The sequence below is a fragment of the Sphaeramia orbicularis genome, chromosome 21, assembly GCF_902148855.1.
Source record: "Sphaeramia orbicularis chromosome 21, fSphaOr1.1, whole genome shotgun sequence".
Classification (NCBI taxonomy): domain Eukaryota; kingdom Metazoa; phylum Chordata; class Actinopteri; order Kurtiformes; family Apogonidae; genus Sphaeramia; species Sphaeramia orbicularis.
In genome coordinates, this window is record NC_043977.1 from 40,168,826 (window position 1) to 40,193,594 (window position 24,769).

Below are 24,769 nucleotides of genomic sequence, written 5' to 3' on the forward strand. Positions count from 1 at the left end.
CAACCACTACTTCCTGTTGATGGAAACAAGTAACTGGGATAATTTAGGATTAAGTGTATTTCCTTTCTCAATCTCAAAGCGATTCAAACTGGCATCTTTTTAGTTCGAGCTTACCACTAATTACCGCTCGATATTTGATAACCCTCATCAAACTTTTTTCTACAGCAGAAACTGACATTTTTTCCTCCATCATCGAATTCCTGTGGGAATCCCAGAGGAAAGGAGGGAACTTGACTATTTCTCATGTGACTGAGAAACACTGTTTTCTTCATTTTAATGAGCCCTTTTGGTTCTGTTGTCTATCTTATTCTCCATTATTCATCATTCATCTGCGCTGGTAGCTGAAAGCTGATCAGCCAACTCATCAGTGAATGGAGTGTACAGACTGATGACACATGGTGCAGCCACCATTAAAAAAAAAAAAAAAAGACTACTGCAAACAATGGGGTCATAGTCAGATCAATTTAAGACACCACTGCAAGACAGATGATAATTATCATGCTTCCATGAAATTGTTGCGCGAATTTTGAGGTCAATTTTTGCAAAGTTGGTACATAGTGACGCTCCCACTAACTGGTTTTGAAAGGTGGTATGTTAAATGTTAACCCATAAAGACCCAAACATCCACTGGTGACCAAAATCATTCACAGATATAAAAACATACCTCTTGATCCACTAGTCTTATTAATGCATGTAAATAATTGGTGTAAAATGCAGCTTGTCATCTTTACATGGTCATCAGGAATGACCCATTTGGATGTTCAGAGGCTCTGTAGTTACCATGGAAACACTGTCATCTTCTACAACATTGATTCACCAGTAAAACCGATGGAGTTGGATCAATGACAGTGGATGGAGACACTTGGTTTGTGTTCAGTTAATGACAGATTTTGCTGAAAAAGTCACTTTTCCTACACTTTTCTCTCCTTCTGATATAATAACCCTCAACTTTACTCCGAGCTTTTATGAACATCTACATGATCAGTGAATTAAAAATAGGAAAATACTTGATTTTCACTTAGAAATACAAAATACAGAGCATAATATTAGAGCAAATGTTGATAAATCATTTAAGAAAGGTTAAAAATGAAAGAAATTCTTTTGGGAATTGCCACAAACGTCACACTGGGTCTTTATGGGTTAAACATGGCTCTAACAAACTGAGTAGTAGATACACAGGTCATGAAATTCAACCTAAAATGGCTTAGAAGTTTGTTTTGTTTTCTTTTTTTAATAGATGAGACCATGAAGTAATTTCTCCTCATCAATCCATATGTGCAAGCCATGTTTTAGTGCTTCACGGAAATATCTGGGATATAATATAGTGCCGAAACAGCTCCATCACATCAGAATTGTATGTTTCCATATCCCATTATGTGTATTTACCCTTTTTTAAACAGTACAAATCCCAAGCAAGCTTAAAAAAACAGGAAGTTGTGTTGAATTTTACCATTTCCATAAACCTTTTCTCATGTGACTTAGAGGATGAGCATTAAGATAAATATCGGAAAAAAGGCTGATGGTGATAAGCCTTTAAGGAAGTCCACGGCTTTAATGAAGCTTTTAAGCTAAAGAAAAAGGGATGGAGAGGAGTGCAAATCCTCTCCATCAGCCCCATCACTGTTCACTGGGCAGTGAACATCAAATCCACCAATGTATGAGGAACATGCAATCTCAGTAAACATTTAGGAGCCTAATGATTTTATGTAAGACAGTGATGGAAAGCTATTAATTGATGTAAAATGCTAAAATATTCTTTAGAAGAACAAATAAAAACCAATTCCAGACACAGATGGAAATGAACTAGAAATAATCTGATATGTTTTATGGGTTGGAATGAGCGTGCCACAAAAACACACAGGGTTTAACCATAATATGAAATATGCAGTGGGTTTAGATGCTATATATTTTATTTTTCAGTGTTTTTACAGAACTGTATTAACACTGGGGATTTTCCAAACCTCTCTGATGTGCAGATGTAACTGAAAACACCCTGTAAGACTAGGAAAAGGATTCATAAAGTATAACATGTCTAAACAATTTGTGCAAAATAATCCAAAAGTGGAATATGTACCTGATTATTTACTACATTTTTGTTTAGTGGTTCCTTTCTGTTGCCGGAGTCATTTAAGGTGCACACATAAACATAAGGCGTGATCCATAAAGTTAATATAACACATTTGGACACGCAGTGCAATAATTCTGACACAAAACATGTGTTATGTTGCAAACGCTGCGAGGGAAGTCTGTTACAGATTATTTGCATGTGTTGGATCTGCACAAAGATGGCTCTGTTAAAATGACCTGTCACAAAAGGCAGAGGTGGACCAATAACATAATAACATAACCCGTCCTGTTGCCCTATCGGCTTATGTATGTACACTACTTTGTGTTCTTTTTATGGTTTCTTTTGAGCTCTTTTTATTTCTTTATTTAGTTTTTATCTATCAGTAAATGTTTCCGTGCTGTCAATATGCGCCGTTGACGGACATGCGGAACCCGAGGGGAATTTCAGGAGGAAGAGGAAATCGTTTGAGGGCTCCATCCTTTCCTGTTTACCCTTCACAACTAGATAAAAGACCTACACCTCTACTTCATACACACATACCCACTTTGTATCTCTGACCCGGCCTTTCTGTTTTTCTTTCATGTACACAAACATGCACACATTCTCTGCGCTCTCACACTTTTATTGTTTTTCTCTTGATCTTTGGGAGGAGACTTACTGATGTAAACTATCTGAGTCTGACCTTCACCCAAGTCTGACCCAAGACCTAAAACCAGGTCTGAACCATTAAGAGGTGACTTCAAGGTAATAATAAAATCGACTTGTTTTTATTTTATTTTATTTTATTTTATTTTATTTTATTTTATTTCATTTAGTCCTGCAAGTGTAAAAGTAGTTTCAGTTTTAGATTAATTTTGAGTAACTGACTTGTTTTATTTAAGTTTTCCCACTCGTTTTACCATTAGGTGTTCATTTATGGATGCTAAATAAAAGATAAATAATGACGTGACATGAAAATTTGATCCACTGTGAATTCTTAATGAGGTGAAAATGAAAATTAACCCTATATCATTCATTGTATGCAAAAACCTGTGCCATGATCAGCATGTGCACAGCTGTAAATAGTATATAGAGCTTTCTTGATTTTTCTTTATTTTGATTTTGCACTTCTTTTGCTCTGGTGTGCTTTTGTGTTTTGCTGCTTTAAATCTGGAATTTCCCCTTGTGGGACTAATAAAGTTATATCTTATCTTATCTTATCTTATCTTATTTGAACTATATTTATTTTACTTTGTACGTCAGTTAACAACTGTACTTTCACTACATTTTCACTACTACTTTTAGTTCTCCTTCATTAGCATTAACCTTGGATGTGAGGAACAGCTAAAATGTCCTCACAAATGAAGAAAATGATTACAATTTCACCAAAAAACAGGACACAAGTTGGAGAAAACTGGATTTGGGCTGTAGCTCTTTTTTTCTCCACACTTATGGTCCTTCCAGCTTCATTGCGTAAGTGATTGGTTACATAATTAATTAACGATGAACAGACAACTACACTGGAGTGCCTGGCTTTTTGTGTGTCTTTGTGTGTCATCCAGAACTAAGTTCCAAAGGGCCTGAGTGAATTCTATTAAAAGTGTTGGATGAAGCCAATTAAGCACCGATGCTCTGTGGGACACGTCGCCCTCAGTGGAACTTCAGAGTAAAGAAAGACGAAGGAGGAAAAGGAATATATGAATTATTTTGGTAAACAATGTCCTGAAGCACATGAAAGAATGTGGCTTCATCAGTTATAAAACAGACAGTTCTGTCCAAGAAAAAAAGTATTCCCGCATGGCATTCAGCAAAATTATGGTTTTTAAACCTCTTATGAAAGCAGTTACGCAACCCATGCACCCGTTTATAGCCATACATTAGGGATTCTTTCTGTCTGAGTCAGTGTCTCTGAGTCTCTGACATGTGGATCCACATGTGAATGTGTCGTTTGGGTGTCAACAACCGTGCATTTGGTCACAAATCATTCATTTCCCTTATCCCTCAGAACTTTTTTTTTAAGTTAAAGGTTTCTTTTACCACCTCCCTTTGGCCGACTTTTTCTTTTTAACATGTTTTTTTTTTTCTTTTTCCTTTTTCCTTACTACATCTTTTTTCACTTGTGTTTCATACCTTTTTGTGAGTATACTTCAGGACGAGGCACAGTGGTGTGTTTTTGTGCATATGACGGTGATGTAAGTGGCTGAGCTAAAGGCCAGAGAGCCTTTCAGACTGATGGAAACAGGACAGAAAGAAAGGACTGTGCACGAAAAGGAAGAGATGGTGGAAAATATAGAAGTGCAACAGAAAAACATGGTTTGTTTGTTGTAAATGTCTAAGTAAAAAAGTATTCTAGAGCAAAAATGGAAAAAAATATATATATTGTACGAGTAATAACAAGGAACAACAAAAGACGGACACGTTCTGAGATGTCCAACAGATGTAAGTTTCACAAAGACAAGAGTCATCATAAATGATCCTAAATAAGGAGACTGTGCAAAGATTTTCAAGTTACTGCAAACATACAATACCACTGGATGATCAGAACATCAAGCTAAATATGCCTGATCTATTTTAAAATATCAAATAATTCTTCACTGAGCACACCGATGGTTTCAATACCTTTTAATGGTGAAAACAGACTTTAATCAATCAAATCAAGTCTTACATACATTAACTATGGCAAATCTGTCTAACTGGCTGAATAAAACTGCTCTTTTTTTGGAGCTACAAATATAATTAATCTGTTTTAGAACATGCATGCATTTAATAATACTGATAAAGAAACACAGGACCATTTTTCTGAACTAATATCTTCTAATGTCCTTGTTATTAGACATCATTTTAACTTAGTCCATCTGGGATGTGTCTAAGAAAGAAGACAAATGCGCTGATATTAAAACACAGGATTTTTAAAATAATTGCTGCCACTTCCTTCAAAAAATGTCAGATGAAGGAAAAGAATGAAAGATGTGTGTATGATTTCCCTACAGAAGGTGCAGCTCTGGGATAAAAGACAACTACACAGGAATGATGGGAATTTAATCTTGTCTTTGATTAAGTTTTACTGAGGCTAAAACCACTGTAGAGAAATGAATCAAAAACTTATTATTATTATTATTATTATTATTATTATTATTACTTAACATCAACACACATCTTCTGTTCTTACTCTTCCTGTAGATCTGGGAATTACTTTATGTCAGAAGACCCCCTCCTCTTTCCAAACCACACACACTGAAACACACAGACAAACCTTCCTGTAAAGCCCTTTTCACACCCCTTTCCTCCAAAAAAGACAACATCGTCCGTATTCAGCACACATCCCCCCCTCCTGAATGTGTGATTGACAGCTGAGCCGGTCGTCCTTTGAATCTGATGGATGTGCATCTAATGGCTCCATTGTACATCATGTGATGTTGATAAATTGAGTGCTCAGCCTGCCCGTGCATACATGGCCACCTTTGTTGAGGTGCAGCTCCGTGAGCAGAACTGTTGACTTTTTGGAAACATAACAAGGGGCTGGCGTACAATGAATTGTGCAACACAGCATACTAATGTCTAAACATGAATATTTATATGCATTGGCCAAAATGTCTATGTAAAGCCAGTGCATCCTATCAGCCTGGATTACAATGTCAGGTCTTGACCAGTCACGCCATGACAGTTTTATTTATATAACATGAAATCACACACTTTTCCCACACAGCTTTGCAAGTCATTATATGGGGGTTGTGTAGCAAATAATGTTCCATGTCCTTAAAACTGATTAGAAATAAAATTAAAATATATTCCAGCAACTACAAAAGCATAACAAAGACCCACAGTAGTGGCTTTTCCATTGTACATCTGTGCAAAACTTTACCAATATTTACTAAATGTCGAAAAAACAGAAGTGTATCATGTTGGTTTTTCCATTAAATTACAAATGTGATTTGTTTATTTATTATCGCGAGGTGACATGAGAAGTCATTCCATAAACATGGCGACAAATATAAATATCACGTTGATTTACAGATATATTCATTATTATTATTATTATTATTATTATTATTATTATTATTATTATTATTATTATTATTATTATTACATATTACCCCTCTATCTCGTACTAAATTAAAAAATTATTCAGTGTCCTGGTGTGTCCACACATACCATGCCATGTTTCTTTTAAAACTCTTCTTCTTCGCTTGTCGTAACGTCCGTCAACATCCATCTTGTTTTCAATTCAAGTGACTCTAGTTGTGGAAAAAGGTCTTTCCATTGCAGTTTTGTGTGATCTACCAATTGCGCTACGCCCAAAAAACCACCTCTTGCTAGCGCAAAAACTTTTAATCAAAATACAAGAGTTTTGGTGAAATTGTTGTTTTTTCCATTTGGTAAATTTTTAATCTGCGCAATTTGAGGGTCAATGGAAAAGCGACTAGTGTTACAGAGCAACAGAACAGGTGTAACGTCTAGACTAGATGTTCAACAGGCTTCAAAAAGGCTCAGTTTGTAAGATTTAGATGTTGGGAGTCTGTTTTATATGGCGCTAGTGGACCAGTTCAGACCCAAAATTCACATGAAAACTAGCTGAAAACTTGCAAATATAATTACAAGTACACAAAGTGCCAACGCGCAATGTTCTGAAAATCTGTTAGAAAACTTAAATGCAACAAAATAAGACATTTAAATTAGAATTGATGTATCTGTGCATTTTTAACCAGATAAATCATTTAAGGTTTATCGAGAATGTTATCAAAAGACGGATTATGTAAAGGAAATCAATTATGTCCTCAGTTATAACCAACATGCCTCCAAATGTATTTCGTCATCTCGCCGTAGGTTACAGACAGAACCTAAATCTGACCTGCACACTTCTGCATACCTAAAAGTTCACCCCTGAGGACCACAGCTGGACAAACAGCTGTGACCTTCCCTTTCTCCACACTCTTCATCTCTTATGTCATTTTCTAAAACTTTTTTCTTCGCCAGCTTTGTCATGGTCCCATTTTCCGTCCCTCCCTGTAATCTACTCTTAATTTCTTCCACAGTGACTGGATATTTGAGAGTTCAGCGGGGTAACGTCACCTCAGCAGTCCGGTTATCAATACAAGCAGAACAATGACAAACCTTACACACAGCGTCCTCCTCCTGCTCAGCTTCCCTTAAAACCCTTGGAAAAACTGTGTGTTTACTTGTGTTCCTGGCCTGAAATGACATTATATAATACACACATCTGTTGTCCATAGATGAGCAAATTAGCCTTCAAACCCAGAGGGTTAGTTATTGAGACCATTTGGTGCATATCTTTTGTGGCTGTGTCAAAGAAAACAAGGCTGTTTTTATGGGTTTTAGCTTCTCTGAGCATCACAACTATTATACTGAAGAATTAGAAACTACACCAGATTAAATTTATTCAAGAAGTGAACCATAGATGTTTTTGTTCTGTCATTTATGTAACACAGTAACTGCTCACTTTCATAGTTTTATTCAGAATTCATACTTCTACACATTGTTAATTACTTTGTCTTCAGCTGTTTAATAAATTTGTCTGATTTTAATTGTCTGTCATTAACCCATAAAGACCCAAACATCCACTGTCGACCTAAACCATCTACAAGTTTATTACCTGTTGATCCACTAATCCTATCAATACATGTAAGTAATTGGTGTGAAATGCAGTTTGTCATCTTTTCATGGTCATCAGATATGACCCATTTGGAAGTTCATCTTCTACAACATTGATTCACCAGTAAAACTCATGGAGTTGGATCAATGACACTGTCATGGACACACATGGTTTATGTTCAATTAATGATAGATTTGCTGCAAAACTCACTTTATTTCAGTTTTTTTTTTTTTTTTTTTTCCGTTTTGATATAATGACCTTTGAATTAACTCTGAGTTTTAATGAATATCTAAATCAAATATAGGAATGAAATAGAGCAAAATACATGATTTACAGTGAAAAATGCAAAATATAGAAGATAATATTACAATAAATGGTGATAAGTCACTTAAGAAAGGTTAAATAGAGAAAAAACTTCATCTGGAAACTGCCACAGAAGTAGCACTGGGTCTTTAGGGGTTAAATAAAATGTCTCACTCAACAACCCCTTGTGGGTTTTGTGGCTCTTCCTGCACATTTCTTTCAGAAGTCACCAGTTTTAGTTAAATCATCATATACAGCATGTATTGTAGAGGCCGGCTGATATATATTAGGCTGATATATTGATTTTTTTCAATATTGGCCATCAGTTTTAATTTTTCTTTTTTGAAAGCCAATATTTGATCAGTAGAAAAAAATGTAGTAAGATATTTAATCAGGCATCTGTGTGGGCAGCACTTAAAAGAGTACAGTGTGTATGTGTGTTCATTATTTCATTTATATTGCTGCACAAAAATCTTTAGAAAAAAAAAAACAGCCTTAAATATCGGCTTCAATCAGCTGTAGATATTGACCATCGGCTGACCAAAGTTTCAAAAATCAGCATCAACCTTAGAAAAACCCATACCGCTCGACCTCTAATTTATTATTTCTTTTTTTTTTAACAGATCTGATACGCATTATGTTTTTTCCACTCTCTCTTCCACTTTTAATACATGTACATGGGAACTATTTCTGGTAAAAGTCGACCTACTACATACTGAAGCCAAATGAATTGCTTTACATCATTTTTTCTCTGTGTCTCTGTAATGTTTCCACCTGCATCGTCTCACCCACAACAGACTCTGTGGCTGCACAGAGATTATTTCCATAGGCAAACTATAATGTCACCGCTGGCTGCAGACACACACAATGCTCTCCATGCAGCCAAAGATAACAAACACACACATACGAGAACACACACACACACTCGCACACACAAAGAGGATGAGGTCAGAATACTAAAAGTCTTCCCTTTTCTCAGTCAGTAAAAGAGAAGTGACCAGGGGCTGTCAGCCATGATATCCTTAACAGAGCTCATTATTAAAACCAGGAAATATCTTTTGCATGATGTGTGAGTCAGTGTGCGTTCGTGTATGTGTGATTTTGAGAAGTGAGTGTCCACATATAGGGAGAAGAAACCACAGACTGACAGTTTTTGGCACCTTCTTCCATGATATTTCATGCAAGTTGGCTCTTCTTTTAAGGTTAAGATTAGAACTACTAATAGTAATAAATTCAGTATTAAATCATACATTTGTGCATACAGGTGAGAGTGATAGAAGAGTGTGTAAAAATAAAAAAAAAAAGTCCTATATCATATGATGCAAGTTAATCATTGCACCCATGTGCACTTAGTGTGTGTTTCTGCTTTTATATGCACTATTTTGTGGTGATGTTTTTAGTGAATGTTACAGATTAGGAGCTATTCATACATTTCTTTACAGCTCAGCCACCTTTCTCCCTGTAGTATAGATTTCATTGTTTAAGGGAGGGGACTTCGACTCCAGTTGTGGCCAATAATACCATGCGCTGAAGGCCTGCAGCCTCAGGAATGAGGTTATACTTCTGGACGAGGCGCAGCAGTGTGTTTGTGTGCATATGAAGGTGATGTAAGTGGTTGAGCTAAAGGCCAGAGAGCCTTTCAGCGCCTCTCAGCCTGATGGAAAAGGCAGGACACAGGACATTTGGATAGAACTGTGCTTGAAAAGGGATATGTGGTGAAAAATATAGAAGTGCTCCTCGAAAACATGGTTTGTGTGTTGTAAAGGAGATTACATTTAAATACAGCACTGTACAGAAGGGCATTCAAATAGAGTAAAAATAAAATGGTCATAAAATGAAGAATAAAAAACAGAACCAGAACCAAAATCAGCATCAACCAGGAACAACAAAAGAGGGACGTACCCTAAGCTGTTCTATAGATTAAAGTTCAAAGACAAGGATCATCATAAATAAACTTAAATAAAGATATTGGGCTGAGATATGAATACAAATACTCATGTTCACATTCTCTGCTTCCACATCTCCTCCAGTATTAATCATTGTTATCTTTGATTTCACAGAACAATACGTCTTTAAGAATTTGTGATTTTCCCCTTGTAATAACACAGAGCCAGTGGGGTTTAGTTGGCTAAGGAGTGCAGCACTGATGCAACAACAAACCACTTCCAAGTATTGTTGGCAGGACGTTAGAACAGAATTAATGGGGCTTTTGGGTATTATGGTTTTATATAATATAATAGCTACCAAAGCAACTATATGATCTAGAACGTTTTAAATCAACATAATCAAATACAAAGGCAGACAGAGGACTATCAATAATTATAGCCAACACTTTGAGAAGACTGAATAAATTCAGCACCTGACCTTTGACCTTGACCATCTGTGAGTCACCTGACATATCACGCTCATGCACAGGCATACCCACATCCGGATATTAATGAACACCTCACACTCACTAGCATGGAAGGTGTTGACCCTGGTAGACCCCGACTGGCCCCTACACCTCCTGATGAGAGGTCAAAGGTTAGGGGTGACCACTGGGAGTGTCAGGCGCTGCATGGCTCCTGAGATTTAACCACGCACACACACTGGTCAGACTCCCTCCACACTCGGAGGCTGAATATGCACCTTGTCTTTAACCCTTTCTCCAGCCTCAAAAGCACTGACCCGTGTGGAGTGTTTCCCTCCACACTGGTCTTAAATGTTCACTTTCACAGCTCCAAACAGGTCAACTTTCTACACACACCGATACTCACACTAACATTATGAACATTATGAACATTTGTACCACAACAACACTAAGCATTGGCTCATTGGAGACAAAATGATGACACTTAAAGCTAGCAGAGTCTGGATTTGAGTTTGTAATAATTATTAAAACCTCATTAAATCATTCTGAAATTTTATTTATGCTGTGGCAAACTTTAACAGTAACTTTAAACCTCTGATTAAATTATAAACCTTTTGCACCAAAACACACAGTTGTACAATGTCTGCATCTAAGTGACATTAAGTAAGACTGAGCCTGTTATGATTTATTTTATTTTAGTTTTTTGGTTTTCGTGCTAACATTACACAAAATGTTTCCAGTAATATTCAAGTTCATATGTGTTAAATTCAATTGCCTGTCCCTTTACTAACATTAGTGTTAATGTTTAACTTAATTTGCTATTATGTCATTCAAATCAAATAACATAACATGAATACACATCACCAAACATGATGAGAATAAAACTGAAAACTAAGAAGTTACCGCTTTGCAAATTCAGTCTATTGTTGTTGGGTAATAACGGAAGGGGTGGAACTATAATATACAGTGGATAACTTTTACTTTTGTTTGGACTCGGATGTACAATTAACTATTATTTATAGATGCTCTAACTTTTGTGTTGTTAATTGGCTGCCTTTTGGTAATCAATCGAGTAAAAAAATCTAACTTACTCAAAGAAAGTTAAGAGCCATTTAAATGTCTGACATGTTTCTCGGTAAGATGAGCAGGACTAATCTCCTATACATCTTATCTTAATTTGGTTAAGTAAGCATCTCCACTTAAATCACATATCAATGAACATACAAGTGTTAAATATATGTTTGCTAAATTCTGATAGGAGCTAATACCAGAATAAACAGATCCTTGGTGCAACCCAGACTATATGTTTTCATCCTGCTTCACTTAGAAATCACTTGGGAATTCTGTCACATTTCCTTGTGGTCCTAATTTACTTCAAGTAGTTCTGATTTGCATCTAAGTTTAAGAGTTCATGAAATGCATTCAATTGTTTTTCTGTTTTTATAAAATCCTAAAAAGCTGGCACCACCTTAGAGTAAACACCATGTATGAGATTCAGCGCGCAAAGGCTAGTAAATAAACCCTCTCCCTAAGGGGTTTGTAATGGCTTATTTCCGACTCTGGTAAAGGAAGAGGAAGGGATCAGCGCAATATGAAGGCGATGAAAAGTCTGATAGCTCTGGGAGAAGTAAGCATTTAAACCTCCTCTAAAGTATGAATGAAACAGGGCGGTCAAGACCCTCACTGCTGAGGTTTCAGAAGAGCTTTAGGCACAAATGTCTGATCTCTAGAATCAGCTGGATGTCCTTAAACTATTGCACAACCTTTCTAAACTATTCCAGGCATTCACATCTGAAACCTCATCCATTTGACTCTAATCTCTGTGATATCACAGTTTTAATTCCCTGGGTGGATGTTTTTAGGTCTCTACAGCTAAAAGAACACAATGAAAAACATTAACCCTTAAAGACCCAAACAGCCACCAGTGACCAAAACCATCTACTGATCCAAACTGTTTAATACCTGTTGATCCACTAATCCTATCAATACATGTAAATAATTGGTGTAAAATATAGTTTGTCATATTTTCATGGTTATCATTCAGAGGCTCCATAGTGAATGAGGAAACACCATCATCTTCTACAACATTGATTCACCGGTAAAGCCCATGGAGTTTGATAAATAACAGTGGATGGAGATACTTGGTTTATGTTCAGTTCAGTTAATATATTTTACTGAAAAAGTTGCTTTTTCTTTAGTTTTCTCTGTTTCTGATTTAATAATCTATGAATTTACTCTGAGCTTTAATAAATAATCAACATGATCAGCTGATTAAATATAGGAAAATACCTAATTTACACTGAAGAAAATGCTAATTACAGAGGATAATATTATAATAAATGGTAATAAATCACTTAAGAAAGGTTAAATAGAGAGAAAAATTCATTTGGGAACTGCCATCAATGCAGTGCCAATAGCTTCTGTACGTCAATGCAGGAACATATTTTACAACATCCAGTCCGCTACATTTGCTACTTTTTAATAAGATCATATTAACTTTCCTGCACTGCACTATTGGAAAGTTATTTATAAGGACCACAAAAATCTGTATTTTCTTACTGCACTGCATTGTTAATAGATTATTTTGGCTCAAATCTCTTTAGCCGTTTTGCACAATTCTGGCTAAAACAAAGGTCTCAAGAATAAATGCCAAAAAGAGAGTTTCTTAACCACCTGGCAGACCTAGAGTTGATCTTATTACTGACATGAGCTACAATGAATCATACTGTAAATTCCTACAGTTGTATTCTTTATTCTTCATCCTTAAACAGTTAAAGAGTTAAACTTAGACTCTCCTCCAGCAGCAGCTACATCTGTTCAACCATCTGCTCAGAGAAACCAGTGTTACGCCAGCAGTGATGTCAACCCCACAGCAGCAGTGCATTATGGATGGAGGCTGTGTGTTGTACCTGGAAGTGCTTCTTGATCTGGTAAGTGCTTTGCTGATGACCAGAGAAGGAGCTGACTGTCGTCTCTGGGCCAACGTCTTCATCTTCTGCAAACAGAGACAGACAGAGGAGATGGGTCAGTGCAGGCGCTGACTTACAACGACTGGAATCCCATATTGAACAAAAATGAAGAGCAGACAAAATGGTTGCAAAACTCCCAGCTTGTTTCTGGCTGTGGTCAGTGGAGAACATACTGGCAGACAAGGAAACAGAGAAAGTGAATAGAGAAGTAAAGAAGGAGAAGAGGAAGTGAGTTAGCTTGTTAAAGAGTCTGACTGAGAATTAAGTAACAGAGACACAAACAGGGAAATAGAACTGAGGAAATAAATCAGCTAAATGCCACACAATGTGTTATGATCCATAATATAATCTTGTTTGATATTTGTTATTGACATATGACTGTACTTGTTGTGGCTGCATTGAAGTCTGCTGTATTTACAACAATGTATCCATGGAAACCATAAGGAGACTGCCAGTGTTGTGGAGTAATGGAACATTAGTAATGGTGTTACAGTAGAATATTAGCTCTGAAATTAAAAGGGCGTTACAAATCTCCCATTAAACCATTAAAACAAAGCATGAAACAGAAAAGTGCATACAAATACTTTTCACCCTTTATCAGGCAAGTGACTATTTTTGGTCATTTCCGCAAACATTAAATATGGGACCTATCCAGTGCCTCAGTGAGGTGGTTTTTGTAACACTAGTACTGCATTGACCGGTGGGGATCCACAGGTTCTAGATGTGGTAGTTTTTATGCTGATGTGTATTTGTGCATGCTGTACCGCATTTGTCCAGCCGTCACCGCCAAAGCATTCTGGGAATAGCAATGTTATTGTAAGACTATTGTACTCCAAAATTACTAATATCTCCCAAAATATTGGTCCTATCAACTTGCCATTTTCACTAGTGTCTTCCTTGACCAAAAATATGCAAGTATGCCAAACTGCAGCAGTCAGCTCTTTCTGGATTTTGTGTGAATCCTAAGATACACACACATGCACGCACACACAGAGGCCACTTGCCTTTCATAATATAAAAGATACAGTGATTCAGAGAGATTTCATAGTAATTTAGAATTTGTAAATAGTAAATATGAGGGATTTTTGCCAGTTTATGACCTTATAACAGTTGTTTTATTGCATGTGTTTATTGCATGTGTTTACATGTTTCATGGCAAGAGGAGGGAGACTGTTGTCACGCTGACAGACGAGGAGGTAGATGACGATGTCCAATAACACACTAAGGTTGAAATTTTGAATCTCAGAGTATTTCAGTGAGTGCCCCATAAAGGGTTAAGGCGCTTTCATATCTTGTCTGGTCCAGACTTTCAGAGATTTCAGTTTGATCTGAACCAAATAAGCAGATGTGAAACCCTCCTCCAGACCATGATGTGGACCAAACTAAGAACCTTTGGTCAGAGTCAAAGACAGACATATTATGTTCATGTCATATGTTTGTGATTGATGTTCTGTATTCTCGTGGCTGTGCGGAATATGCAAACTATTTTGCTGTGAGGGACAAATGAAAATATCTCTGTATCTCTGTATCTCTGTATCTATCTCTCTATCTCTCTATCTCTCTATCTATCTATCTATCTATCTATCTATCTAGTTGGCAATAAATAACAAAGAAGAAAAACAAGATGCCAGAAGTTAAAAATGAGCCAATGACAACATGCCGATGTCACACACCCATCCATTCACCAATAAATGCCAAGCACAGGGAGACGCGTTGTTCATAAAAGAACACCCTGAGTTTCATCTTTGTTTACTGGCTGTCACTCTAACTTTACTTGTGGGAAACAAAAGGTGAAGGAAACCAGGTTTTCATCCTTTATCTTACACAAACATTGCTCTGCTTTCTGTTCATATGAATTTAAAGCTTAAACCTGCACAGACTTTGTGCAGATACATTCAGAGTGACTCCAGTTCTAAGTGAATTCCTCATCCACTTACCACCGTCATAAGCAAAAACTATGTGACACGATACCGAAGAAATCCAAGGTAAAAGACTACTTTCTACAATGCATTTAAAGGCAAGTGTTCTGTAATTTGTCATGAAATACATATTAAATGCAACTGTCCCAACACAACATCCTGCCCCTGACACATACTGCAGTCATTTAATCTGGAAATAAAAATGAATAAAGGACCTCATATCCTACATTTATTTTGCAATGACTCAGTTCCTGAAGCAGGATTTCAAACTAGGCTGTTCATTCAGCTCATCAATATAACATGAACTGCATCATGGGATATGAGGGTGAATGCTTGGGTGAAAATTGCATCAACTTTACACATTTTCAAGCAGACATAAAACAATGTTTTTGGTCAATGTGAGGATAAGAACTGGCTTATTTTCATGTAATTACTAAATACATACTTTCAACACTTTATTTCCTCATATATTCCACACAAGTAAAAATAGAGACACATGTTGCATGTTTTTCTTCCTGCTGAGGAGGTTTACATGCATGAAGCACCAACATAAACCACTCCACTTGGAATGATGAAATAATGAGGGTTCAAATGAACAAGGACAAAACTCTGTGTCTCCTATTATGCTGACCGAGCAAAAACCAAAGAGGAAGCCTGAACTATTTGCACTATTTACATCTTTTCAGACAGGCATCTTTACAGACAGGTGACAGATTAAAGTGGAATCTGACAGGAGTGGTCTCTTCCTGGAATGATGAGTATGAAACTGTCATGACTCACATGTTGTGGCCATCCCACTCACCAGATCTCAGCCCAACTGAACAACTATGGCAGATTTAGAACCAAGGTGTGAGATCACTGTCCTCACCACCTTTTGGAAGAATTGGATTCTTTCTACAGCCTTGCAAGTTCACAGACAAGATGTACTGAAACATTTGTGGTGGCCCGTCGTCTTTTCAAGTAACTTTGTTGTTTTGTCCTTAATTTTTGTCACCTATCTGTACATATTACCCATAGAGCTGTCAAAAATGTTATGTACAACTCAAGATGAACCATTCTCTTGCACAAACCTTCAAACACAAGCTCTCTACAGTGAGGGGAGGCATGTGGAAATTCAACATTCAAGAGGCTTTCTCAATGACTGATGATAAAGGAGCCTTCAAGTTTCTCTGGATGGCTGACAGATCATATCTCAAAATGTCCCAGAGCCCATCAGAGAGCAAAAACTTTATGAACCGAGCCAAAACGTAACTACTACACAGAAAAACAGCAACAAAGGACTGGGGTGTGTTACACATGAGAAAAGAAACATCCAGCTATGTGTTAAAAAGGGTGATGTACTGAGGATTAAGATATTACACTCAAAGCATAAAGGCTATTTAGCAATTTTTTAGAACAAAAAATAAATAAAATAAATCTCTTTTTTTTTCTACACAAAAATGCACATTGTGATGACCACTAATTGGAAACAGTGCGTTATCAAGTTTCACCTTTATAATTATTATTATTTATTATTATTATTTGTCCAGCACCACATGTTGAAAAGACGCAGTAAAAGCCTTTCGATCGCGGGCTGGAGGGGGGCGCTGTTTACTAAAATACTAAGCAGCTCCTGGGGAATCACCTCTGCAATCTCCCAGTGCCTTGTTGATTGGATCAGAAAACTAGACAAAATGAAACAGAAACCCTACAGCCTTTATCCTGCTTTTACAGTAAATGCTATGGAGAGGTGAAGGAGAAAGTGGAGAAGTGGTGTTTTTAATGTTTTAATCCTGTTAATAAGAGGTGACTGAAGCCAGAGCTGCGCATGCATCCTTCATGTGTTTATGTGTTGACTCCTGGCAGTCTGATTCACTAATAATCCTTATCAGCACATTTTCTTCTCCTGTTATTCGCTCCCCTTTTCGACCCCGTAGATCAGTCAAGACGAGTCCATTCAGATTCAAACATCAGTCAAATTCTAATATAAATCTGATTAATTAAATGGTAATTAACAAAAGGAGGGAAATGCTGAGTTTCTGTTCTTGGCACATGTAAAACTCCTCTTTACGCGTCAAGTGCCGTGCGTAATTGATCCACGTCGAACTCGTTGAGTCAGTAAATTTCAAACTAACACTAATGTTTTAACAACTGTGCGTTATTGTAAACACACTTCTGGCAGAGGGACAGCGGAACTCACACCTCCAAACAAATTCATCATCCAGTCTAATCAAATGACATGGACATGACGCACAGCCATCAGGATAAAAAAGAAAAAAAAGCTGAACAAATGTAGTGACAAATATTGAAAAGTTGTGAGAACATAACACAACACTGAGATTTACTGGAAGACTGCATCATTTCAGCCTAATCTTCACTGAAAATACAGACATACATCAATGGAAGTCCATGTAAGGATGGAGGAGGACTGTGACACTGGCACCTTTTCACACCTTTCATGTCGTTATTGAACATTTCTTATAATTTAGACGGAGCGCACCGGGGAAGTTGATGCGCAAAAACGCAAACATCCAAACACAAACCATGCCTTCCATCCTTCCTTCCATCAGCAACAACTGCCCGACATAGACGTGCCACGGTTACCTTTTTGTTGTCGGGAGGTGTTTTGCTGTCTCCCGTCAGAGAGTCGGACCTGTTCTGTCCCATCGTCCCTTCATGTGGTGACATGGTTTCCATCAAGACTGTATAAATCCACGGAGCCGTGCGCACCGACAGTATATTCCCATGATACGCGTAATTAAGCCCAAAAAGTTTATCCGGCAGAGAGCACGGTACAAGCCCGAGGAGAATCCATGATGGAGAGTAGTGGTAGTGATGAACAGCAGGTCAAATGCGTCCTGTGCGCTGCGCTCCGCACTGGGCCACCGCGTCTGAGTTCTGTCTGCGCTCAGCTCCGGGTCTCCGGACTAGACCGCCTCGACTGTCTCTGATCCTGTGAAGCCCGAAGAGACAACACAGCCCACTTCCGCTTCTACTCTCCAAAATAAATAAAATGTGTCCAAGAAAGCCATCTGCGGTGGTTGGTTTGGTTTATCTGTACAACATGTATAGATTTTCTGTCAATTTTTATTTATTTATTTATTTATTTAGGCCATTCGGTTTTTATTTTTATTTTGACTGTGATTAAATCTGTTTGGTAATAGGGGTGTAAGAAAACATCGGTTCTGCAATATATCACAATATTTCATTTCACAATACTGTATAGATATTAAAAAGTACTCTGTCAGTATGTTTAGGTATTTATTCAAATGCAGATATTGTGGAGGTTCGTTTTATTTTATTTTTTTTTTATTTTTTCTTTATATTTTCTTTATTATTCTTTAGCCCTTTCATGCATACTGGTCACTCCAGTGGACAGCTACTCAACAGCTGTTCTCCTGTATATTCATAGATTTTATTGTTCTTTTTGTTGTTGTTTTTTTAAACACGTATCTTTATTAAAGTTTTAAGATACTACATATCTTTTCTGACATGAATTGGTAACATTATGTAGATCTCTGCTGAGCATAAACCCCCAGAATCACAAGCCATCCCCATAGTTTTCACACAATTTATCAGTAAATACTTGTTTCTGTGGGTCAAAAATTAATCGTGCGGTATCCAGCTGAGTGGACATTTTTGCAACTTCATGAAAAAAATAGGTTCATAAGAATTTTTTTTTCATTATTATTTTTTTATGTATTTTTTTTTTATTTTTTTAAATAATTTTTATTTATTTATTTTTATTTATTTTTCAGAAGAACATTTTCAATCACATTGTTTTTTTCATGCCTAAAGAGGAATTAAAACACTCTTTTCACAACTTTGATTAAGGTTCTCATAATTTGTGCATGAAAGGGTTAACACTGTTTTATTAAATCATGTTATTAAATCATATTAAATCCTTCATTGGGATTGAACCAAAATACTGTTCTGATGTTAGTTCTGAACTAATAGAATATGAACATTTGAACAGAATCTTAAACTGTAATGTCTGTAAAACTGAATTTCAGTTTGAACACAGGAACATTTTGTGATATAACATTAGATCCTGTTGGGATCAAATAAAAATGTGTTTAGTATTTGTGCATATTTCTGGTGTAATTCAATTCTTCAAGGAAATAATCTTTTAAAAAAAGAAACAACACCAGTAAAAAATTGCCTTTTTAACAGTATCATGATATATTGTGATATATCATATTGTGATCCTAGTATTGTGATTTGTATCGTATCACCAGATTCTCGCCGATACACACTCCTGTTTAGTAAGCCATCCATACATACAATTGTACCAGAAACTTGTTTTGGTTCATGGTGGGATGGAAACAAACTCCATATTTCTAACCCACATGTGATGCACTTTTTTGTTGCACTACATTAGTCTGTCAGCTTTAGTTTAACAAAACACACATGTAATGATGCAGAATCACACCACTAATCTACTTAAGAGTTCGCAAAGTATCTACAATTTGCTCCATTTTGACCAACAAAAACATTATTTAGCAATAAAATGTATTAGTGAGCAGAAGAGAATCATCTATTCTATGGAAGGATTACTATTACTTTTGTTTTGCTACATTTCACTCACGACACTTGTGCACTTAATGAATTCAACCACAGAGTATTTCTGCACTGCTATTAATTAAATAAAGTACCTGAAAACATCTTCTGTGTAGTATGTCAAATAGCAAAGAACATTATGAGAGTATGAGAGCAGCAGGACATTGCATATGCATCAATAAATAAGGGATGTGTATTAAAGGCTGGGGTAGAATACAGCTCGTAGTACAGAAAAAACAAAAACTAAACTTCGGGGCTTAAGACTTGAGAATGAAGCTAATATTAATATAGTTACTCACATGTTTGGTTCTAAAGATTTGCAGGAATAAATAAAGAGCATTCATTTGCACTGAATTGTATACTTGACTTCTCTGTTAATAATGCTAGACCACAAGTGTCAAACATACAAAACCAGCCCACCAAAGGGTCCAATCTGGCCCGTGGGATGAGTTTGCAAACGCAAAAAATTACACTCAAGATATTAACAATCATTTTCAGGAACCAAGTTCAGCCCAGTTCATTCTCAAATGGCTCAAATCTGTAAAATACTATCATAATAACCTTGAAGTAATGACAACTCTAATTTTTTCTCTTTGTTTTAGTGTAAAAAAAATTACATGAAAATATTTACACTTACAAACTATCCTTTCAAAAAAATGTGAATAACTTAATATGAAAAACCTGAAATGCCTTAAAATAAATCAGTGTAATTATACCAATATTCTGCCTGTTATTAAATGTTTTGTGTATTTGTAGATCCACTGTGATCTGTAAGTTATAATGTACATGTATAAATGATAAACTGAGACACTTATGTTTCTCAAGTAGAAATTCCAGGTTCATGTTATTCAATTTTTTAAAGGATAGTTTGTATATGTAAACATTTTCATAATGTAATTTGACTTTTTTCCCTCTAAAACATAGAAGTTAGACATAAAATGTTTGGATTTGACAGTATTTATATATTATTGTGCTATTATTTGACTGGTCCGACTCACTTCAGATCATATTGGGCAGAATGTGGCCCCTGAACTTTAATGAGTTTGACCCCTGCGTTAGACCTTTCCAATGCATTTCTACATTACAGGTATTTTAGTACCATGCAACTTTTATTTTGAAGACAGACTAAACTTCCTGTCATATTCTGTGCTGATCTGCAGTTATTGACAGTTCATCATGTTTGGCTCAGACTCCTGCCTCCACTGTGTACCTACAAGTGTGAGTGTTTTCATTTAAAGCCCATGTTTTCCTTGTGTGGCCGTCTGTGCCATATAGAAGCTGAGTGTTCATACGTTACAGTAAAGCAGTTTGCAGAGGGTCCGGGCCAGGTGTAAGAATGCACTCCCAGGGCCAAGAATAACATGACTGATGAGGTGGAATGTCAACCGTTTTTTTTTTCTAACATAGGCATGAGGCATGATACATTTCCTTTATAGCTGCAGCTACAGTATAAGTCACTGTAGGGTAACTGGGTGGGAGTGTTTACCTTTAAAAGTTGGAAAATGAACACCTCCGATAAAGTAAAACAGATTTGTTGACTCTGGAAGTAGAGATGTAGGATTTTGGGGTTGTGTATGTCCACAATTTCCAAAGTCTGGAACATATTATATTGAAAATGTGAAAATTATTAGTGATTTCTTTTTAATAAATGGCCATAGTGGGAGATGAAGAGGCTGTAGGAGGCTCTAATTGTAGAAATGGAACTTTTTCTGCGGAGGCAAAATTTGCAAATCAAATGTATTCATCTGTCAATGCAAAATGTGTCAGATTTTAAAGATAAAACAGAATTATATTCCACTGTAGGGGAACAGTCTTCCACAGAAAAAGTCTGACATCTCCATCTAAATAAAACACATTTACTGACACTGCAAACTGTTTTAAGACTTGGAATGGAAGTTTAGCCAAAAATCAACATAAACAAAATATTTCAAACTTACTGACTATCATAATATCAGAAACTAATTTTAAATCTCTCACTCGTCATTGTTTGCTATATGTTCGTGTTGGATGGTCTTCTTTGTCGGCTCGCAGACTTAGTCACTGGCACATTTTAATTTATAAGTTTATTCTAGATCTGCTCCCATCCCACCTTCTGACCTACATCAGTCGGAGAACCACAGACACGTATAATCATCGTTCTCAGGATCTTTTCTTTTTGTCTGTTCCTAAAGTTAGAACTGAACTGGGGAAAAAGGCCTTCAGATTTGCAGCCCCATTCACTTGGAATGAACAACAAAAAGACCTGAAACTTAAAGATCTGGTTTCGCTGGACACTTTCAAGAGGATATTGTATGACTTAGAGATGGAGACAACTGAGTTTTGTCTGATGCACTTCATCTTCATCTCGTGGGCACTTTTAGCAAAGCTGACTTTGGAATGTTTGACTTGAGTTTGTGGGTTTTTTATGTATTGAAAACTTGTTTTAATTTTGTTTGTGTCTGTAACTATTTAATGTACTGCTGCCCATCGTGGCCAGGACATTCTTAAAAAAGAGATTTTTAATCTCAGTGAGGTTTTCCTGGTTAAATAAAGGTAATAATAAAAAATTTAAAAATAGAACTGGGAAAATTATTTGTTACTGTTTCCTGAAATACTAAAGGCTACACTCATATGAAAACTAATGAGGATGCACAGTAGATAGTAGAGTTGACCCTATTTCTAAGCTTATTTGAGATGATTATTTTATTTTATTTAACCTTTATTTAACCAAAAGGATTAAAAATATCTTTTTATAAGATCATCCAGGCAGTGGCACAAATTATATGTGAGATACAGTCAGTGTTAAAAGATAAAGTTAAACATGTACAAAATATACTGTCAACACCCAATGTAGAAGTAAATTCTATAAAATAATCAGTCAGAATGATCAAAATATATTTTACCAGTCAGTCAAAGCAGCTACATATGGAAGTTTGATCCTTCCTGTCATTTAAATGAATGATTAAATGTTGAAGTTGAGGAGCTGTTGGATATAAGCAGATCAGGCAGTTATTAACTCCGAAAGAGTTAACCTCGACAAATAACCAGTAGAAAAAAGATTCCAACACAAACATCATTTAAGCACAAATCATTCTGACATCCTGAACCTTCAAACAACTAAACTGGAGTATATTCTCTGCAGCCACCCCATAGGTCATCTGCACAAACACAAAGGTATGCAACAATTGTTCCATGTTATCTGTCCCCTGAAAGTGTCAGGCGCATGTTGATAAGAACGCTGATAGTGCCCAGCCATCCTCTTTGATCATGTCACCAGCTTCATGAAACCACTGGCTCCTGTCTGACGGGCTTCAAACACAGATGTACAGAAAACTGCACTTCTTCACTGTTTTCAGAAGGTGCCTGGTTATATTTGTCCTTGAACTGAGATTGTGCTTCTTTTGTCGTAGTTTTTGGGGTAAAATGACTGCTTGTATTTCCCTCTGGTTGTGAGCGACGGCCTGTCTAGAGAGATCCAAAGCAGAAAAAAGGCGAGACTAAATTGAGGGTGTGTCAGAAATGTGGTTGGAAACGCCATCGGCTGACCACGACTGCCACTGCGCTGCAGGCTTTTACTTCGACCTCCGAAATGTTCCATTTTGTTGCTGGAGTGTACCGTGTTGCAACAATAAAAACATTGTGTTTGGGTTTTCTTTTGGTATCCATGGCAAAAGCAACACATTTCTCCATGATAAGTTCAAAACACATGTGTTTTGGCCCAAAAACCCCAAAGTGGGTCAAACACCTCGCTGCCAAACACACCAAGATTCTCCTCATGCCTGAACGGAGCTCAGCCGAGTGACTTCAGGTCAGAGGAAAATGGGAAGGCTAATGTGTGCCGCTGATTCTCTCCTCAAATGAATCAATATGTGTCCCAGTGAATATCATCTGACGTTTCCTTTGAAGTGTGTCTGAAAGGGAATGTCTCCGTCATGCTTGGGGAGTCAGGCTATTGAAAACCTGAAGCTGAAGAGGGTATTGACTTGGACGGCAAACAGTCGTTTCCAAAGAGAAAATGAGCTGGAGAGTGTCCAAAGCCCTGGTAGGAGTGTTACATGGAGGCTTTATTCTTACCTGTGTTGGGTTGGGGTGTCAGAGCTGCACTTTGCACTGCAAACACACTGTACATACCTCAATATCTATTTAAAGAGCACCTTCCCCTCCTTCTCCCTCCTTTAAAAACAAACACATGCTTATGTAGAGGTTGAGGAGAGGCTGTGGGGGTATGATGAGCAGGTTTGAAGTTCGAGTTGAAAGGTGGATGATGGATGGATAAGAGGGAGAGAGAGGACGGAGGGTCAGATAAGCTGGTGGGGTTTCCCCCCTCTGTTCTGTGTATCCCTGCCTCTGCTGAGTATCCTTTATCCTCCCCTCATAGTGACCAAGGCTGTTCTCACTTCTAATGACAGTGTTACAGAATGTCCTCAGGTTTGGCACAAATGTTTACTGAAATGAAAGGGTGAACTGGAACAATTTTAGTGACCAGAGCTCAAAGTTTAGGATCATTATCATTACACAACACATTTCTGAGCAGAACGTGGAAAAAATAAGAGCTGCAAGAACAGAACTGTGGAGGCATCTGAATGGATTTAAGGGTATTGTTTTCATTTAGTCTCTCACCTTTTTTTTTAGGGGTTAGTTTTCAAGTACAAAAGCAGTTACAGTTTGGGGACTTTTTAGTTTAGTTATTCAATCGTCCTGTTTTCTATAAGGAAAGCCTTCATTTAAAAAAGCTGAAAAAGGTTACATGACAAAAACATGGCATCAAATATGATATACAAAACCAATTAAGATCATATATAATTCAAATCTATTCATTTCTGTTCATGTTTAAGGTTTGTTGTGACTCCTTCTTTAAGCTTATTATCCATGACTAATTTCTATGGAAAAGAATGATATGAGTTTTCTACAAAAATACTTATGCTTCTATGAGTCTCACAATGCGTCTCTTCTGCAACATTAGCAATCACAGATGCAGTCAGCTTACAGCAAAAACCAACCTGTAACTGTTGTAACACGCTACAACTTAAACTACACACACTTGACACGCAA

At 36.8% G+C, this 24,769-nt stretch overlaps 1 protein-coding gene across 2 annotated transcripts in view; it reads right to left on the reverse strand.

Moving 5' to 3' along the window:
* The window catches only part of LOC115412285 (rho GTPase-activating protein 20-like), a 102,375-nt gene that overhangs the window by 37,603 nt on the left and 40,003 nt on the right, over nt 1-24,769 (reverse strand). Inside the window, exons 1-2 of one of the 2 annotated variants that reach the window (XM_030124696.1) lie at nt 17,783-18,092; nt 13,221-13,306 (exon numbers count right to left, since the gene is read on the reverse strand). In XM_030124696.1, coding sequence (XP_029980556.1) covers nt 13,221-13,306; nt 17,783-17,875 — 179 coding nt within the window. In that variant the 5' untranslated portion in view covers nt 17,876-18,092. Of the gene's footprint in view, nt 1-13,220; nt 13,307-17,782; nt 18,093-24,769 lie in introns of those variants that run through there. The other variant, XM_030124695.1, reaches the window with a different exon arrangement.